Source organism: Corylus avellana, chromosome 2 (assembly GCF_965113065.1).
Source record: "Corylus avellana chromosome 2, dhCorAvel1.hap1.2, whole genome shotgun sequence".
Taxonomy (NCBI): domain Eukaryota; kingdom Viridiplantae; phylum Streptophyta; class Magnoliopsida; order Fagales; family Betulaceae; genus Corylus; species Corylus avellana.
Window position 1 is genome coordinate 3,252,531 of NC_142491.1, and position 19,775 is coordinate 3,272,305.

At 34.2% G+C, this 19,775-nt stretch overlaps 1 protein-coding gene, 3 non-coding genes and 1 pseudogene across 5 annotated transcripts; all 5 read left to right on the top strand.

The window, feature by feature from the left end:
- The first annotated feature begins 157 nt into the window (after window positions 1-157).
- Window positions 158-236, top strand: LOC132168320 (small nucleolar RNA R160). The gene has a single exon (XR_009438836.1). It is a non-coding gene; the product is annotated as a small nucleolar RNA R160 (small nucleolar RNA).
- A 966-nt stretch (window positions 237-1,202) lies between these two features.
- On the top strand, window positions 1,203-10,247 carry LOC132173882 (TMV resistance protein N-like). Its single transcript, XM_088513809.1, has 5 exons — window positions 1,203-1,311; window positions 5,825-6,317; window positions 7,478-8,576; window positions 8,879-9,154; window positions 9,255-10,247. The coding sequence occupies exons 1-5, from the start codon at window positions 1,203-1,205 to the stop codon at window positions 10,245-10,247; spliced, it is 2,970 nt and encodes a 989-aa protein (XP_088369935.1).
- Window positions 10,248-10,578: 331 nt separating this feature from the next.
- Window positions 10,579-10,657, top strand: LOC132168315 (small nucleolar RNA R160). The gene has a single exon (XR_009438831.2). It is a non-coding gene; the product is annotated as a small nucleolar RNA R160 (small nucleolar RNA).
- Window positions 10,658-14,209: 3,552 nt separating this feature from the next.
- Window positions 14,210-16,527, top strand: LOC132173890 (non-functional NADPH-dependent codeinone reductase 2-like; annotated as a pseudogene). The gene is made up of 3 exons (XR_015911356.1): window positions 14,210-14,594; window positions 15,593-15,836; window positions 15,919-16,527. The product of XR_015911356.1 is annotated as a non-functional NADPH-dependent codeinone reductase 2-like (transcript).
- A 1,619-nt stretch (window positions 16,528-18,146) lies between these two features.
- LOC132168322 (small nucleolar RNA R160) lies at window positions 18,147-18,225 on the top strand. Its single transcript, XR_009438838.2, has one exon. It is a non-coding gene; the product is annotated as a small nucleolar RNA R160 (small nucleolar RNA).
- Window positions 18,226-19,775: the final 1,550 nt, after the last annotated feature.

Consider the following 19,775-nt stretch of genomic DNA (forward strand, 5'->3'; position numbering starts at 1 on the left):
CTGTTATTGGACTTAATATGATCTGTTGTTTGCTTTTTGTTGGGAAGACATTTTGTTTAGGAATTGAACTTGCCTTTCTAGGTAATGCTCAGGAAGCATGGACTTGGTATTTGGTGCCTTAAGCAATCTATGCAATTTCTCTTATATTATGAAGCAAAGCAAAATGATGAGGTGCTTATATATGAATATGATGTAGAACACCATAACATTTTGGTCTTCAAAGTTCTCAGATTGCTTTGCTCACCCAGCTCAAGTTATTGCTTTCTTTTCATTGAGGCAGTGACATTCTTATTTTTTTGCTTGGAACAAAACTTTGGATGGAAATGAAGTGGAAAAAATACTGTGATAAGATCCTTTTTTTTTTTTTTTTTTGAAACTAGCTGCTGAAGACCGCTTGAGCAGAAGCAATACAGCCTAGGCTGCTCTGCTTGAGTGGAGCACACTGGGTTGCTTCAGCTCGAATGCTTCAGCTCGAATGGGGCATTCTGCCTGCTCCATGTGATGCCACCACTCGAGTGTCCATTGAGCGGTGCACATTGCCTGCACCAAAGAATGGCTGCTGCTTGAGCGCTCTTAAGGGGACGCTTGAGCAGTGGGTGTAGGCCGTCCTACATCATTAAATGAAGCCAATTTCATTTGGGGTTCTTCTTACAATCATCCAATGAATCATTTAATAGTTTCCGTTAACAATTCTTGCTAATGAGTGGAGAGTGGTTTGCCAAACAGAGCCCAAATTGCTGACATTTTAGGGCTTGCTAATAAAGAGGATGGATTTGGATTTTAGGATCAGAAAGCAAGAAACTTTTATTTAGGGTGATTGAGAGGCCATCACAAGCTTGACAATGAATCTCCCCTTTAATGGTTTTGTATTTTTCATGGCAATTTGAGAGCTATTCTTGAACATATTTCATGCCAAGGTTAGGAATTAGCATCATTTGTTTTATAGTCAAAATTGTGATATGGAATTCTTATGTTGATGTCTTTCCTAATTCTGTCAATGTCTGCATATTTTTAATTTCGAATAAATATAGGGAGCATGCACAACTGAGTAAGTTTATTTAGTATTTATTCTTAGCATGATTAGGAGTTTGCCCACAATTAGACCATGTGATTTATTCATAGTCTGTTATTGTATTAATATTTCACACTATACGAGCATGGTGCAGCACAAAATTCCTTCTTTTTTTTTTTCTTCTAAATTAATGAGGGAAAAAGGGATTACAGGGGATCAAAATTCCTTCTTTGCTTGTTCATCTTTGCTTCCCATATCTTTGGCAAATGGCAGGTGGAGTGAAACAGGGGAGAGGACATGTTGGCTGAGCCCTTTCCCAATTTTATGAGATATAAACCAAAATTATGGTAAATCTGTTAAAAGAATTCTATATGTGATTCTCAATGTATTATGCCTAGATATATATATGTTTACAACTTAGAAGATTGAATATGTTCAAAATCTCTACTATTCTATCTATGATTCTGGAAGTTCACTAGGCCTTAGATAGGATTGTGTAATTTGGTAGATCCCATTTTTATGTTAAAGTAAAAAGTTAGGTAGGATTAGGTTTGCACCTGTAAGTTTAATGTGGTTTTTAGTCTCCCCTCGTTATACTTCCATAGAAAATGTCTCTTCCCCGGCATTGCTCAGCTTGAACAGCAATTGGACCAACTCCCTATTACAGACTTTGGCAAGATCTATGAATTGAGCCTGTGAATCCAAACATGGATGACTATGAAGGACTAAGGTTTGGATTGTGCATCGTAGCCTGCCAAGCTCATAGAAATTCAAAAAGTGCAGGACAGTAATATGCCTTTCTACTTTTCAATATGTTGTGTTGGGAAACAGAGAGCAGTGGATTAATCAGAACCAGCATTTAATCCGCCCACCTTTGCTTCTCTCCTACTCCATTCTTTTTTTTTTTTTTTTTTTTTTTTTTTTTTTTTCTCTATTTGTTTTGAGAAGCTAAATCTATTAAAATTTAAGTGGTTCGACTTAACAAGTCTATATTTATTGGCGGAGACGATATAAATTCACTATCAAAAGATAGAGTACAAAAGAGTAGAAAAAAAACCACTCAAATCTCAAAGCCCCAATAACTCAAATATCACTTTCACACATAAGAGAAAAATATAAAAAAAAATATCTTCTCTAATTCTCTGAACCTTCAACAGCATCAAAAACATTAGAAAACGACAAGGGATTTGCTTAAGGCTATTTTTGTCCAAAGAGCTATGCGTATTCTATTTTTCCCAAATTCACGAACTAGCCAAGTAGGTTCTTTATAGGAGCTCAACGTCGGTTTATCATAGGAACAAAAAAACCAATACCAAAAGGAAAAGAATAAAGGCTGGCCCCACTTAACTTGACTTGGGAAATCAAGTCATATTGCAACACAATGTAGTTATATAAATTCTATAATTTTGCTAAAATTTTTGTTGTGTTTTCTGTTCTTAAAACAATAATTTGAACAAAACATTCAAAACACAAAAACACAAAACTTTTAAAAACACAAATAATTTTTACCTTAATGTCATATTAGAACAATTTTTCAAACTTACAAAAAAAAAAAAAAAAACCCTCAAAATACAAAACATATGTACCCATATTTTCGAATTAGTTTTCACACTTATAATGCTGACGTGATAACTCCAACGAAGTATTGAATCAACCATTGTTAAAAAAATAAAAAATAAAAACCAAAGGTTTGTTAAAACTACCACGCTAGCATTATAAAATGAGAAATGATATTTAGTAAATTCTTATACGACTACCATACAACGATAGCATTATAGAATTAGGTGCTTGATATGGTGTTTGCACTGCAAAGTAGGAATTTTTGTTTATAATTAAAATTGAAGTATTTGCATATCCCTACAATGAATTTTCAAGGGAAATTTCTACCAAATGTTCTTCAATGCTCTGTCTCTTGGGTTAAGAATATAATGTTTTCAGTTCAAATGAATTGGAAAAAAGCCAATTCTTTATAGTTGAGTGCCATTTTTGTCATTTTACATTTTGACAAAAATATCTCTCAATTATAAAGAACTTTTTTTTGGTTAATCCGTAATTGTGACAATAGTACTATAGTGGTTCATAAACACATCTACAGTATCTCCAGGAATACAAAACATATAAATATTTTAGCTATACAATATTATACATATGTACTTAAAACTGGGGAGGGAGGCCATGCTCCATAGCCTCTGTAGTTGGGTACCTATAAGGACATTGACAAAGAAATATTTTATATGGGTGGTTGCAACAAACATTGACAAAGAAATATTTTATATGGGTGGTTGCAACAAACTTTAGTGCTATGAAAGGGACATTGACAAAGAAATATTTTATATGGGTGATAGGGCCTCGGCAATTATTATGTTATAATGCTTGGACACATTTCATGTTAATCGGTTCAAGTAACTCCACCAAGGATGCAGAATGAATAAAGAATATTAGTATTTAGACTTTAAAGTTAGTATTATTTTGTAATCATTTTTAATATTTAATTTATATTTTAAGAGTCCGTATTTAATAATGGGCTTGGCCCAAAAGTCAGTCACAGTAGGGTTAGGATTTAGTGTTTTAGTCTATTTAAGCATAAGTTTCAATTGTATTTGAGAGACGATGATTGAGAAATAAACAGTTATTTTGTTCTTTGAGACTTGTGATTGCTCTTTTATGTGGTGAGATTCTACGTTCCTGGTGAGACGCCATATTTATCCAATTAATAAGACATCAATCTTTTATATTTATTTTGTTCTTCATTCGTGCTAGTTCACATGATTTCCACATCTGTTAAATTTCTCAAATAAAAAGCATCTAAGTGAAACCAAACAAAAAAAATGTTATACTTACGGAAAACAATTGGGTCACAAGGGTAAATTTATAATTTTATAAAAATTTCAGGAGTATAAAGATTATGGGTTAAATACTTCAGACCCCTTTAGGGTTTGATAACTTTATTTTTTCCTTCCTGGAGTTTCATTTTTATTACAGGAGGTCCTTGTGGTTTTGATAATAGACCAAGTTAGTCCTCAATCAGTTGACCGTTAGTTGACTTAACGGAATTCCACGTGGACCAATCAAATATTGACACACGGCACCTATTAAATTTTTTTAAAAAAAAAAATTAAAAAAAATGTATTTTCGAAAAAAAAAAAACAAAACAAAAAGAAAAGGAAAAAAAATTGGGGGTGGCCGAAACCACCCCCAGTGGGTCCTGGGGGTGGCTCGACCACCCCCATGGAGCCTAGGGGGTGGCCGAAACCACCCCCAATGGTGGTTGGGGTGGTTTCGGCCACCCCCAGTGGGTCCTGGGGGTGGCTTGACCACTCCCATGGCCAAAGAGGGTGGCTGGTGGCTTGGCCACCTCCAATTTTTTTTTTTTTCTTTTTTGTTTGTTTGTTTGTTTTTTTTTTTTTTTGAAAATACATTTTTTTTAAATACGTGGCACCTATTTAATTTTTTTTTTAATTTAAATAATAATAATAATAAATAGGTGCCATGTGTCAACATTTGATTGGTCCATGTGAAATTCTGTTAAGTCAACTAACGGTTAACTAACTTGGTATATTATCAAAATCACAGGGACCTCCTATGATAAAAATGAAACTTCAGGAGGGAAAAAATAAAGTTGTCAAACTCCATGGGGGTCTGAGGTATTTAACCCAAAGATTATTTGATCATATTTAACGCTGAAAATTGATGAAGACATTGCATAAAATTGAAAGTTCAAAAAATGAAATTAAAAGTTTTTGAAATTTAAGCGGTGTTCTCAAAACGCATAGTAGTTCAGAGATCCTAGGTGAAGTTTTTCCTAATTTAAATGAGTAAGCAACTAATTTTTACAAAATGAACCTTTTCTGTCATATGAACATTCCAACGAGATACACATCTACTTCATGACATTTATTTAACTATAAAACCAATTTAATGAAACAAAATTTTGCATTAAATATTGGAAAAGCATTTTTTAAAAAAAAAAAGAAAAAGAAAAAACTGAATTTTTTTTTTTTTTTTTTTTCGAATTAAATATATTTGTATTAAATTTCAACTTTGTCCCTACTATTAAAAAAACATGTGCATCTCACATGTTCAAAGGATACATGTCATTTTTATAGAGTGACAAATCATTTGAAAAAGACTGAAATTTCCTTTAAACTAGTCTAAAGAAAATATCTTCAAACCCGGCCATTTTTTTTTTTTTTTAAAGGAATTCCATATCAGTCTCATTCATAGAAATTATGAGCATAAAGCTCTTATAAGCAACCATAGAAATCATCTTCAAACCCATTTAAAATAGTGTCAAGTGTCTATAAATATTTAAAAGACACATTAAATTTAGTCTAAGTTAGTAAACTGATATTAATGACGATAAGAATTTAATATACCTTTTAAATATTTATAGACACATTACACTATTTTAAATAAATTGAAGAATATTTCATTTAAATTGATTTAGAGGAAATATCTGCCCATGTAGATGATATTTCTTTTTCACTTTTATCATGTCAATTTCTACAAAACATCTTTGAGATTTATCCTCCAAGTGGCTACGCCAGAGTTAATTTGGTTTAACTGTTTAAGTCTTCGTGTTGGTCAACTTCAACATTAATAATGTCAAGTTGCCCTACAATTATTGAAGGAAAGTGGATGGTAATTGCAAACAACTGGAAAAGATTGGCCTACAACTATTGAAGGAAAGTGGATGCATATTGCAAGCTTCCTTTTGCTTTTACTCCGAAAACTGATCATATATTCAGGACACAGCCGACTCCTTTTAACTCACAAGAGCCATCCTCCTTTTTCAGTCAAGTTAATTTACAGCAAGCATTTCCATATCCATGGCTGCTCAAATCCGTTGGAATTACAACGTCTTCTTAAGTTTTAGAGGTGAAGATACTCGCAAAACTTTCACCGATCACCTTTACACCGCCTTGATGAATGCCGGAATTCACACATTCCGAGACAATGATGAGCTTTCTAGAGGGGAGCACATCTCTACCGAACTGCTCAAAGCTATTCAAGAATCAAAGGTTTCTATTGTAGTTTTTTCAAAAGGATATGCTTCTTCTAGTTGGTGTCTTGATGAGCTTGTGGAGATCATACGCTGTAAGAATTCTATAGGCCAAACTCTTCTTCCCGTATTTTATGACGTGAACCCATCTGATGTGCGAAAACAAACCGGAACTTTTGCCGAAGTATTTGCTGGGCATGCAAACCAGTTTCAAGCAGAGATGGAGAGGGTGCACAAGTGGAGAACAGCTCTTACCGAAGCTGCAAACTATTCTGGCTGGGATCTCCAAGAAGTTGCAAATGGGTATTATACATGTTACTGTCTCTTGTGCTTTTTATGCAACGTTATTATTAATATTTTATTTTATTTTTTTGTCTTTTGTTTTTCTTTTAAATGTCAATCGAAAATTGATAAAAATTAAATTGAAGTTGAGCTAAAAATAGATTGACTATTTAACTTTATATGACTACTGATACACATTTAACTTGGTTATAGAAAAAGTAATACGAGTTTTATAGTGATGGGCAATTTTGGATCTCAGATCAAATCTTTAAGATATTTTGAAATTAAACTCAATTATTTTCATGGAAAAAGATCTTGAAACTTAGACATTTAGGGTGTATTTGGCAAAGGACTTGAAAAATGAAGTGAATTGGAACTGTAGCAGATTTGATTGATGTGAGGAAAAAAAAAAAAAAGTAAGAACGTTTTGTATGAAAAAAGTGAAAAAAAAAAAAAAAATGCTTTGTAGTGATTTTTTTTAAATAATAATAAAAAGTAATTAATGTGATGTAAAAAGTAAGAATGTTGAATTTATTTTGAAATTAATTTTTTTGGTCTTTGGGTCCGGTTCAGTTTAGTCCTTTCTTAGTTTGTGAAAAAATTAAATGGGTAGTAGGCAATGGAAATTCGATTTCCCTTTGCATGGCATCCTGATTGATCCCCAGTCCATATGTTTGCCAACCTTTTTGTTTTCTGTCTGAAAAATAAGTACATCAACAAGCAAAATACAAAATACTTTTTAAATATCTATCTTCTTCTTTTTTTGTAGGAAGATTTAGACAAATTAACAGGTGCTTAAACTTCACGCCGGTACCATTTAACTTATTATTTTTTTTTAAAAAAAAATTAGTAAGTTCAATAAAAATAAATTGTATATATAATATAATCATATATAGAAGGGTAATTCTTAGTTGCATTAATTCATTGATGTTTTTCTGTTCCATGCCCATCATACCGACATAGTACATAATGATTTTATGGTAATGCTTTCCGTGAAATAATTAAGTTATATTTGGTACACGAAATTTGATATATATTACTTTATTGTTTACCACGAAAATTAGTCTCAAATGACCGAAATAATAATATCCTTTTGACACCTATGACTCATATAATTTTCTTCATTTTCTTTTATTGCGCTCATGTTGTTCTTTTGTTTTCTTTTAAATTATAATTATTAGGTACGAATCAAGGTTCATCGAGAAAATTGTTGAAGAAGTTTCGTGTAAAGTGAACAATGGTTGCTTGGATATTGGCAAACATCCAATAAGTATAGATTATCGTACTGAAAAGATGAAAACTTTATTAAATCTTGGAAAAGGTGATGTTCACATTGTAGGCATCTATGGCATGGGTGGAATCGGAAAAACAACCTTAGCTAAAGCTGTTTATAACCAAATATATAATGGGTTTGAAGGAAGCAGTTGTCTTTTAAATATTAAAGAAATTTCAGAACAACCTAATGGTTTAGTTCAGTTACAAGAACAACTTCTTTCTGAAGTCTTAAAATCCAAGAACTTGAAGATTGCCAATGTTGATAAAGGAATCAATTTGATTAAGGAAAGATTTCGTTGTAAAAGAGTTCTTGTTATTCTTGATGATGTGGATAACTTGAAACAACTCAATTCATTAGCTGGAAGCTCTGAATGGTTTGGTCCAGGAAGTAGAGTCATTTTAACAACTCGAGATGAACATTTGCTAACTGAACTTGGAGTACATGAAAAATATAAGGTCAAGGAATTGAATCGTGAGGAATCTCTTCAACTTTTTAGTTGGCATGCCTTTAGGATGGCTCATCCAAAAGAAGATTACCAAAAGCTTTCAATTAGTGTAGTTAATTATGTGAGAGGGCTTCCATTAGCTCTTGAAATTTTGGGCTCCTATCTATCTGGAAGAAGCACTATAGAATGGAAAAATGCATTGGAAAAACTAAAAAAATATCCTCATGACCAGATTCAGAAAATACTTAGAATGAGCTTTGATTCACTAGATGATGATACTGTGAAGGACACATTCCTTGATATTGCGTGTTTCTTTGTTGGTATGGACAAAGATTATGCCATCAAAATATTTGATGGTTGTGGTTTCTTTCCTGAAATTGGTATTAATATTCTCATTCAGAGGTCTCTTGTCACAATCATTGGCAATGGGTTGTGGATGCATGATCTAATTCGAGATATGGGAAGAGAGATTGTTCGTGAAAGATCATCCAACGATCTAGGAAAACGTAGTAGATTGTGGTGTCATGAAGATGTCTTACACGTGCTTAACAAACCAATGGTAAGAAGCATAATTAATCATTCATATATAAACACTTGAATACACAGACACATAATATGCTTGTTATATAGGTATTCATGAGTTTTGTCATGTTTTTTTACTATTTAAGCATGCATCATTCCTTGAATAGTTTATCCACATAACACATAATAACGGTATGATCTTAAATAAATATATAAAAAATTCTAAATCATGTCAACAACGGATATAGTAAAAAGGCATGCAAATCACATTATTAGCACTTATAATCATGTCTCCATTACATTAATGTGTGGTACTAATCCTATTATCTATTTCTCCAGGGATCAGAAGCAGTTGAGGGTCTCATTCTAAATCCATCTAAACTTGAAGATGTACATATTAAAATTGAAGCATTTGCAAAGATGAAAAATTTGAGATTGCTGCAAATCAATGGTGCAAATCTCACAAGATGCTATGGACATCTTTTTGAAGGGTTAAGATGGCTTTGTTGGCATAGGTGTCGTTTAAAATTTCTCCCATCAAATTTTCATTTAGAGAACCTTGTTATCCTTGACATGCAAGATAGTAATGTCAAACAAGTCTGGAAGGAGATCAAAGTATAATATTAAATCTTACATTTCCTTTTATTTTTCCATTATTGTTAAATTTGTAAGTCAAGACTTTCTTTCTTCTCTTTTAACGATTTTGTTTTGACAGATACTCAATAGGTTGAAAGTCCTTAATCTAAAAAATTCCAAATTTCTCACCAAGACTCCAAACTTCTTACAATTCCCAATTCTGGAGATACTGATACTTGAAGGTTGCACAAGTTTAGTTGAGCTTCATGAGTCCATTGGAAATCTAGAAAGACTTGTTTTGCTAAATTTAGCAGGATGCCATAACTTAAGGAATCTTCCGGGAAGTACTTCTAACTTAAAATCTCTTCAAATTCTTAACTTGTCTGGCTGCTTAAAACTTGATAAGCTACCAGAGCAATTGGAGAATATGATAGCTCTAACGAAATTGCATGCGGACAGAACTGCTATTATGCAACTCCCTGCCTCCATTGGTCTTTTGAAGAATCTCGAAACTGTGTCATTATCAGGATGTGAAGGACAATCTTCAAAATCTTGGTTATCGCGTTTCTCATCGTGGATATCACCAAAAAGCTCCATTCCCACACATTTCCTCCCAGCTTCCATTTCTGGACTATGCTCTTTGAGAAGGCTAGATCTCTACGATTGCAATCTGTCTGAAGATGGGTTTCCAATTGATCTTGGATGTTTGTCTTCACTCGAGGAATTGGATATAGGAAGAAACAATTTCCTTAATCTACCTCATTGCATCGGTCGCCTTCCTAAGTTAACTACATTGATGTTAAGTGAGTGCGCGAGTCTTCAATCAATTTTAGAACTCCCCGCAAGTTTATGGATTTTAGATGCAAGTGGCTGCACATCAATAGAAACACTCCCAAATCTGTCGAACCTGAAATGTTCGCCTCATCTTTACTTAGCATACTGTCAGAAATCCGTTGAGATTCAGAAATCGGTTGAGATTCAGAAATTGGAGAGTTCGGAAATTACAGCAACAATTGAGCTTGCACATTACCACAATCAAGCATATAATGTTAGGAGTCGTTTTCTTTCGCAGGTTTCTCTCTCTCTCTCTCACTGTATTTGTGTGCGCACGTGTGCAGTTTTTATGTTCTGAACAATTTTTTTTTTTAATTTTTTTTTTTGAAATAATTCCTGTCCAAGCGTGACAAGGATCAAGGCATTTTCCTCCCTGGTTGTGGGCTTCCAAATCTTCGCTTGTGCGCTGAAAGGCACAAGCGAAAGGCACTGAGACACCGACAGAACAATCTCGACGGAAGGCACCGAGACATCAAGTTGTTCGTGTTAGTGATGTTCCTGCTCTTGGTCACTTCAGTGGTGCTCAAGTCAGTGCAGCAACAATTCTTGACATTGCTAATGAGATAAAGTCCAAGACACGAGGTCCTACCACATGTGCTGTGAGATAAAGTCCAATCTAGAAGTAGCAAAGCAAAATGATGAGGTGATTATATCCGAATATGATGTTGAACCCTATATCATTCTGGTCTTCAAAGTTCTCTGATTGCTTTGCTTTCCCACCTCAAGTTCTTGCTTTGTTTTCACTGTTGAGGTGTGAAAAAAAAAATGTGTTTGAAAAAAAGTGTGAGAAAAACTGAAATTTTAAATTCTATTCTAATGATGCTGAAATTGGAACAAACCTTTGGGTGGAAATGGAGTGGAAAAGATCTTGTCTGTATTGAGATCCTTTCTTTTTATGAAACTGGCTGCTGAAGACCGCTTGAGCAGAATATAGACTCTACATTGTATTTTTTTTTTCCGACTCAACTTCTATGAAAAGGTTCCTACCAAGACACTGAGCCCTTTCCTGACTTTTTGGGATATAAATTAAAATTTTGGTGTGTCTGTTAAAAGAATTCTATCTATGATTCTCGATGATTTTCAATGTATGATGCCTAGATATATATGTTTAGAAGGTATAATCTGTTCAAAATCTCCTGTATTCTTTCAGTGATTCTGAAGGTTCGTTAGGCCTTAGATAGGAATGTGTAATTTGGTCAATCCCATTTTTATGTTAAATTAAAAGGTTAAGATCAGGATTAGGTTTGCACCTGTAAATTGCTGGAAAATGTGTGGCATATGTAGTTTTGAGTCTCCCTTCAATTTACTTGCCCAAAAATTGTATCTGCATTGCTCATCTTGAAAAGCAATTGGACCAACTCCCTATAATAGACTTTGGCAAGATCTATGAAGTGAGTGCTTCTCCTGCTTGTCTATGTTAAGAAGAGAATTTGTACCTTAAGTATCACCAAAACATGAGTGCTTCAATTGTGTTCTCCTGTTTTTATGCTTTAGGATTTCCTGTAGCAGAAATATTTTACATTGGCTCCTTCAGGCTTAAGTGCCAATTTGTGCTAATTCTGGTGATTTGAGTCTCTCTTTTTATGTTTGTTGTTTATGCACCAAATAGCCCCTTGATTCTTCAAGTTTAGGGGCAAGGAAACTTCGAGAAATGGGTATCATTGAAGAGTGCTAAAGTGTTTATGCACCAAATAACCTTTGCACTCTGCCATGAACAAAAAAGTTCCTTGCACAACTCTGTTATTGGAGTTAATAGGATCTGTTGTTAGCATTTTATTGGGCAAACCTTTTTTTAAGGAATTGAACTTGCTTTTCTTCGCAATGCTCAGGAAGCATTGAAGCTGTCGTCGCCCAGACCAAAGCTCTGGGATGGGGAAGATTATGCTTCCCTACTGGAATCCATTCCTTTGGGTAATCCAAACCTCTCAACTCATGGTCTAGTGGGACAACTCATCTGCCATAAACCCCTTGCCTCCATTGTGGTTCTGTCTACAACCACAACAGCTTGATTCTTTGCTGTCTCTTTTACCATTAAAGAAATCACACCTTGCAGGTATCTTTTTGCCTTTACTAAACAATAACAATATGAGTGCTAATTCTTATACCCACCACCATGTGACTTATTGGGCCACAGCCAGATTTAGTGAAGTGCCCCATCTGTAGTGGGAAATATCCATCCCTTCTGTCTGATTGTACTTCAAAAATTAAAAATAATAAAAAAAAGAGTAAACTGCACTTGTTTCCGAAACTGATACAATGATTTTCATTGCATAATAGGAATCAAATGTAAAAAGTAGCTCAGGAAAAAAAAAAAAAAAGATGAAGAAAGCAAAAGCATTCAGTGTCGAACTTCTCTTTTGTCTGCCATTAGAAGGAAGTTGAACAGTAGAAATAAGGTAGCAATGCTGAGGAAGAAAATCATGATCGCTTATTTTTCTGAGAGTATTTTGTGTGATGAATGCAATGTTACATACTACTTCAAAGGGAATCCCCTCAATTGCTAGCTTCCAAGCTGATGTTCACAGCTGAATTGTATTTTATTTGGAGGAGAATTTTCGATGATTTTTTGGAATAAGGCTTCAAGTGAAGCTAGAGTTATGTCTTGTAATCATGTTTAGCATAAAACTCTCTTTGTATGGATGGTTGGTGAGGTCTTGGGGTCCATTTCACCTAATGTGTCAAGCAGTACGTAGGTTGCTATGTTTGCCTGTTAATTTTGGTTTTTTATATTGCTTCTTGCTGCTTGTGTTGAGCCTATGGGACTATGGCTGTAAACGAGTTGAGTTGAATCGAGTCGAGTATTGGTTTTTTTGAACACTCGGCTTTGTAATGATGCTTTTTCTTTGACTTTGATCGCAATCGACCTCTTGATTTTTTATTTTAATTTTATTTTAAATTTACTTGAGTCCTTCTCACTAAATTGACTTTTAAATTAGAGAAATTTTTCGAAATTGCCGTTAATAAATAAATCCTCATCCCAATCATCATTGCCTTTTCTATTCAATATTGTAGGCTAGTTCACAGAATTTAAAACTGACTTAACGTTTGTTAAGGAGATAGTATTTCTTATGTACAACATTGAATTTACAAATTTTGCAGTAGTTATCCTTAGCTCTTATACCAATTTGTTGCAACAAATTAATTTTTCGAATCACAAATAAGCAAATTACACTTAACATCAAGATTTACATAATTCCGCTGCATAAGCCTATATTTATAGGTGGAGACTACTAAGAAGAAATTCTATAATAAAACTATTCAAAACCCAAAGCTTGACAAAAGAGAATTAAATCACTAAAGAAAAAAACAAAATAAGAAACTTTTTCTCTTGGCAACAAAGCCTTCAACAAATAGTTCTCTTTCACTTATCTTCTGCAGACTGCATAGCAAAAAATGATGCTCCCCCAGTACCCCACAGCAAATTTTGTTTCTGTTTTAGTTTTTGTTTTTTTTTCTTTCTTTCTTTTACATGAGACGCTCGCTAAAATATGCAAACTTAACAGAAATATACACAAAATAAATATACACAAAATAAATGACAGGATGCAAATAAGCATTCTTTATGCTTTAGAAGGGTTTTAAATCTAGCTAAGGCCGGCTATGTTTGGCAATGGCCTCATACTATTCATCTAAAATTTAACTTCTAACATTCTTGCTTTTTACAACACATCGATCTATTTTTATTACTATTTAAATAAAAAAAATCAATACAAAACTCTCTTTGTATGAATGGTTGGTGAGGTCATGGAGTATTTTCACCTAATGTTTGCCTGTTTTGGTTTTGTATATTGTTTCTTGTAGCTTGTGGTTGAGTCTATTGACCCCGTGGGGCTTTGACCGTAAACGAGTCGAGCTGAACCAAGTTGAGTTTTGGCTATTTGAATACTCTAGGTCTGTTTGAGATTGTGTTTGAGGAGCTTAAAAATGCTTTCAACACTCAAAAAGTATGTTTGAAAAAAAAAATATTCATTTGGTAAAAAAATTAAAAGCGTTTCTAAGGGTCCAAAAAGGTTAAAAATGATTAAAACGCACTTTTGGTAAAAGTTTAAAAATAAAACTTTTGCTGAAAAATATTTTTTTTGACTTAAAAACTTTATTATTTGGACGCAATTCCACACAGCACTTAAAAGACTAAATGAAAAGGCACATTTAGCATGTTTAGCAGCAGTGGGCTTAAAAGTTACCATCAAAATCACTTCATCCCTCACGTCAAAGAATAATAGAATTGAAACGTGATTTTTTTATATAAATCACCTCACACACTCCATTTTCACGCCAACATCTGACATTCATTCAAGGTTCACCGTATCCGCCACACAAATGGCTATAGCGAGTAAAATCCCAGAGGTGGTGTTGAGCTCCTCCTCCGGCAGCAACGGCATGCCGGTGATTGGCTTTGGCACCGCCGCAGATTCCAACGACGGCGCCACCCTCAAATCGGCGGTCCTGGAGGCAATCAAGCTGGGTTACAGGCACTTCGACACTGCCTCTGCATATGGGTCTGAGCAGGCTTTGGGAGAAGCTATTGCCCAAGCACCACACTCGGCCTTGTCAGCTCCCGGGTGGAGCTTTTCATTACTTCCAAGCTGTGGCCTAGTGAGGCTCATCCTGATCTTGTTCTTCCAGCTCTACAGAAATCAGTTCGGTCAGTGATCTTGATTGTAATTTATGGTTGATTATTGTTAAGATAAATACTAAACACACCCCAACTCCTAAACTCTAAAGTAGTGTCGACAATTTTTAACACAATCCGCGAACCCAACATAAACCTAACATGAAATTAAAGGATAATTTTTGACATGACTCAAATCCGACACGCGACATAATAAATGGTAATTTTTGATATGACCCACTAACCCGACATAAACCCGATACAAAATTAGAGGGTTAGGTTTGAGGAGTTTGACCTATTTAATTAAATAGGTCGGGTTATGGTTAACCTATATAGTCGTATACACATTCTTTGACATAACTCAAACTTGATATGCGAACATGAATTGCCACCTCTACTCTCAAGTGCACACTCTCTAACGTGGTACTAAAAATCAACGGTAAATCTTGAATGGATTGCTATTGGAGTTTGAATTCAATTACGATTTTTAGTGCCATGTTAGAGAGTATGCACTTGAAAGTGTGAAAGTGAAAGTGTGTGTAGCATTTATTTATTGTTAAATTACCACTTATCACAAAAGTTTAAGTTCATAGGAAAGAATAAATTTAATCATTTAATGAATAGTTTAACATTTTTTCTAACATGTGGGCTCAAACTCTCCTTTAATAAGTGAGGCACAATACGTAAAATATTTAATTAAAATAATAGGTAAGACATAGAGTCAATTTTGAACTCAAGATCTCTAGTTCTGATGTACTTCTGGAATAAGTGATGATTGACCATAGTATCGGAGCAAAGGTCTTAAGTTTGAACTGTTTCTCCTTCATTCAACTCTCATTTCAATTATATTCCACGTGGGCCTCACCTATTATAAGAGAGTGTTAGAATATAAACTAAACAATTAAATATATTCATTCTTATAAACGTAAACTTTTGAAATAAGCAGTACTTTAGTGATTTAGCAGCTATTATGATTTATGGAAAATCAACTAATTCAAGCAAATAATGTTGGAGTTGACCAATTTGTGCAGGACTCTTCAGTTGGAATACATAGACCTGCATTTGATCCACTGGCCCATCACTGTGAAGCCTGGAAAGGGGGGATGGCCTTTTGCAGAACAGGACATGATGCCCATGGATTTTAAGTCTGTGTGGGCAGCCATGGAGGAGTGCCAGAGACTTGGCCTTGCCAAGTTCATTGGAGTCAGCAACTTCTCTTGCAAGAAGCTTCAAACCCTGCTCTCCTCCTCCACTATTCCTCCTGCAGTGAATCAAGTGAGTCCAGTGCAGCAGCTTCAACTTTTCATTTTGACAAACGATATATTATTATTAAAAAAGATGATTATTATTTGTGTAGGTGGAGATGAGCCCTGTCTGGCAACAGAAGAAACTAATAGATTTTTGCAAGGCAAATGGAATTGTTGTCACTGCTTTCTCTCCATTGGGAGCAAAAGGGACTAGTTGGGGCACCAACCATGTTATGGAGAATGAAGTTCTCATGGAGATTGCAAAAGCAAGGGGGAAGACTGTTGCTCAGGTTTGTCTTAGATTCCATATGAGCAAGGGGTGACTCTTGTGATGAAGAGCTATAACAAGGAGAGGTTGAAGGAGAATCTGCAGATCTTTGACTGGGAACTATCAGAGGATGACAGTAAGAAGATCAGTGAAATCAAGCAGCACCGGATGATGCTCAAGGAGGAACTTATTTCAGCTCGTGGACCCTACAAGTCCATTGAAGAGCTTTGGGATGGAGAGCTCTGAACTTTAACCTTTAAGAGAGTTTGCTGCTTGCATGTAAAATAGGTTGATTTTTATTTTTACAAGTTGTTATTGATCCAAAGGTTGACTTTTACTTCCACATCTTTATAGTTGTATGACAGTCGTATGAGAGTGTACTAAATAGCATTATTCTTATAAAATATTTGTGGGATAAAAATACAGGACGTAGAATTTCTCTTTTGGAATATGTTACTAACTTACTATTTCACTTCTGACGAAAGGCACCGAGACATCAAGTTGTTCGGTTTGTGTTTCATTATTCTTGCAATTGGAAAATTTTTAGTCTTCATCCTTTAGAACAGCCGTTTGCATCTATTTTCAGAAATTTGAAACGAAATCTTTTCGAACCCTAGCCCCATTGGTTTATAGCTTCGATTTTCTGTGATTCTTTATTCCGTTTGTATATGTGGATTTTGGAAGGAAATGCTAGTTTAGAGAGACCCATTTGGGATTGGGTTTGATGTTGAAAGGGGTATTCGTCAAAATGGACCTGTAAGTGTTTTTTTCACTGTTTGTAGGACTGTTTCAAAACTTAATCCCCTTTGGGATTTTGTTGTTAATGTATGTGTGTAGATACTAGATATATTGATGTTTGAAGGTTTTGTGCAGTGATCAGGAAAGGAAGTTGAATGGGTTCAGAACCAAAAAGCAATTGGACCAACTCCCTGTAATATACTTTGGCAAGATCTATGAAATGAGCCAGGCTGTGTATGTTAAGAAGAGAATTTGAAGCTTAAGTATCACCAAAACATGAGTACTTCAAACTCGGAATTCTTTCCCAGACTGGCTTTTGGGTACTGTTGAGTTCTTATTCGATGCATACTGAAAGGAGAAATTATTAAATTTATGTTGCCAAAGGCTGAAAATGGTCTTCAATATTTCATACAAAAATTATGCAAACTAGCTGGAAACTTTTGTGCAGACTTCCTCATATTTTTATGGATGACTGAAGAACTAATTGCTTCAGAACTAAACAGCATGATCTGCTTTGGGCATACACATAAAGTTATGATCTATCTAAAAATCCACTTATCGTACCTATTTAATCTGACATTTCTTTCTGCTTTACTAACAATTCAAATGAAAAGTATGAACAATGGCTGGATTATCTTCCCACTTATTTGTACTGTCCTGATTCTCATTCATTATAACTCTTCTTTATAATGTAAAGTTTCAAAGCTGTTGATATTGCAGCTGATATAGGGTATGACATTTCCTGTCTTACTTTGCATAATTAATGTCTAGTGCCACTGATAAGTAACCTGTTTGTATCTTTCTATAAAGAATACTTGCTTGTACTAGAAGATAGGTCTTCTCTAAGGGATAGATGTTGTTTGCTCTTCTTTATCCTTCTTGTTCTGCTGAAGTTTCTTTATTCACTTGTGTTCTCCTGTTTTTATGCTTTAGGATTTCCTGTAGCAGAAATATTTTACATTGGCTCCTTCAGGCTTAAGTGCCATCTGTGCTAATTCTGGTGATTTGAGTCCCTCTTTCATGTTTGTTGTTTATGCACCAAATAGCCCCTTGCTTCTTCAAGTTTAGGGGCAAGGAAGCTTTGAGAAATGGGTATCATTGAAGAGTGCTAAATTGAGATTTTGCCACTAATAACCTTTGCACTGTGCCATGAACAAAAAAGTTCCTTGCACAACTCTGTTATTGGACTTAATATGATCTGTTGTTTGCTTTTTGTTGGGAAGACATTTTGTTTAGGAATTGAACTTGCCTTTCTAGGTAATGCTCAGGAAGCATGGACTTGGTATTTGGTGCCTTTAGCTATCTATGCAATTTCTCTATATTATGAAGCAAAGCAAAATGATGAGGTGCTTATATATGAGTATGATGTAGAACACCATAGCATTTTGGTCTTCAAAGTTCTCAGATTGCTTTGCTCACCCAGCTCAAGTTATTGCTTTCTTTTCATTGAGGCAGTGACATTCTTATTTTTTTGCTTGGAACAAAACTTTGGATGGAAATGAAGTGGAAAAAATACTGTGATAAGATCCTTTATTTTTTTTTGAAACTAGCTGCTGAAGACCGCTTGAGCAGAAGCAATACAGCCTAGGCTGCTCTGCTTGAGTGGAGCACACTGGGTTGCTTCAGCTCGAATGGGGCATTCCGCCTGCTCCATGTGATACCACCACTCGAGTGTCCATTGAGCGGTGCACACTGCCTGCACCAAAGAATGGCTGCTGCTTGAGCAGTGGGTGTAGGCTGTCCCACATCATTAAATGAAGCCAATTTCATTTGGGGTTCTTCTTACAATCATCCAATGGATCAGTTAATAGTTTCCGTTAACAAGTCTTGCTAATGAGTGGAGAGTAGTTTGCCAAACAGAGCCCAAATTGCTGACATTTTAGGGCATGCTAATAAAGAGGATGGATTTGGATTTTAGGATCAGAAAGCAAGAAACTTTTATATAGGGTGATTGAGAGGCCATCACAAGCTTGACAATGAATCTCCCCTTTAATGCTTTTGTATTTTTCATGGCAATTTGAGAGCTATTCTTGAACATATTTCATGCCAAGGTTAGGAATTAGCATCATTTGTTTTATAGTCAAAATTGTGATATGGAATTCTTATGTTGATGTCTTTCCTAATTCTGTCAATGTCTGCATATTTTTAATTTCGAATGAATATAGGGAGCATGCACAACTGAGTAAGTTTATTTGGTATTTATTCTTAGCATGATTAGGAGTTTAACCACAATTAGACCATGTGATTTATTCATAGTCTGTTATTCTCAATGTATTATGCCTAGATATATATGTTTACAACTTAAAAGATTGAATATGTTCAAAATTTACACTATTCTATCTATGATTCTGGAAGTTCACTAGGCAGATAGGATTATGTAATTTGGTAGATCCCATTTTTATATAATACCCTTAAAATTCAACAAATAAAAAAAAAAAAAAAAAAAAAAAAAAAAAAAACTTATTAATGTATCAGTAGTTTCAATAAAAAAAATCAAAAACCAAAGTCGAAATAAAATTAAAACAAAAAAATAGAAATATATAAAAATTTAAAAAACACGTATAAATTAACTTAAACATATATAAAAAAAAAAAAAAAATCCAGTTAGAAAAGACTTGAACTAAAAAAAATATAAATGCAAAATCAGTCAATGTGGTTGGCCTAAATTACAAATCTATTTGTATGACATAAAAAAATAAAATAAAATAATTCAGAGATTATCGGAATAGGCTAAAATAACAATTTAGTCCCAATAATCAAATTCCGTCAAAATACTTAACAGGTTTCATTAATGTATTACGTTATCACCAATAGAATAATGATACATGCCATTCTTAATTAAAAATAAATAAATATATTAAAAATATAAATATATGAACTAAAAAAAGATATAAATTATTATTATTTTTTTAAAAATTTTAAATTTTAAATTTTATAGTTTTATATATTTATGTATGGCTA

What these genes read in the sequence shown, in the direction of transcription:
- LOC132173882 (XM_088513809.1), top strand. Translation starts at nt 1,203, where the DNA reads ATGAGGGAAAAAGGGATTACAGGGGATCAAAATTCCTTCTTTGCTTGT. An exon ending in ACGTGCTTAACAAACCAATG is followed by an intron (nt 8,577 to 8,878) that starts GTAAGAAGCATA and finishes CTATTTCTCCAG; the next exon opens with GGATCAGAAGCAGTTGAGGG. An exon ending in AAGTCTGGAAGGAGATCAAA is followed by an intron (nt 9,155 to 9,254) that starts GTATAATATTAA and finishes TTGTTTTGACAG; the next exon opens with ATACTCAATAGGTTGAAAGT.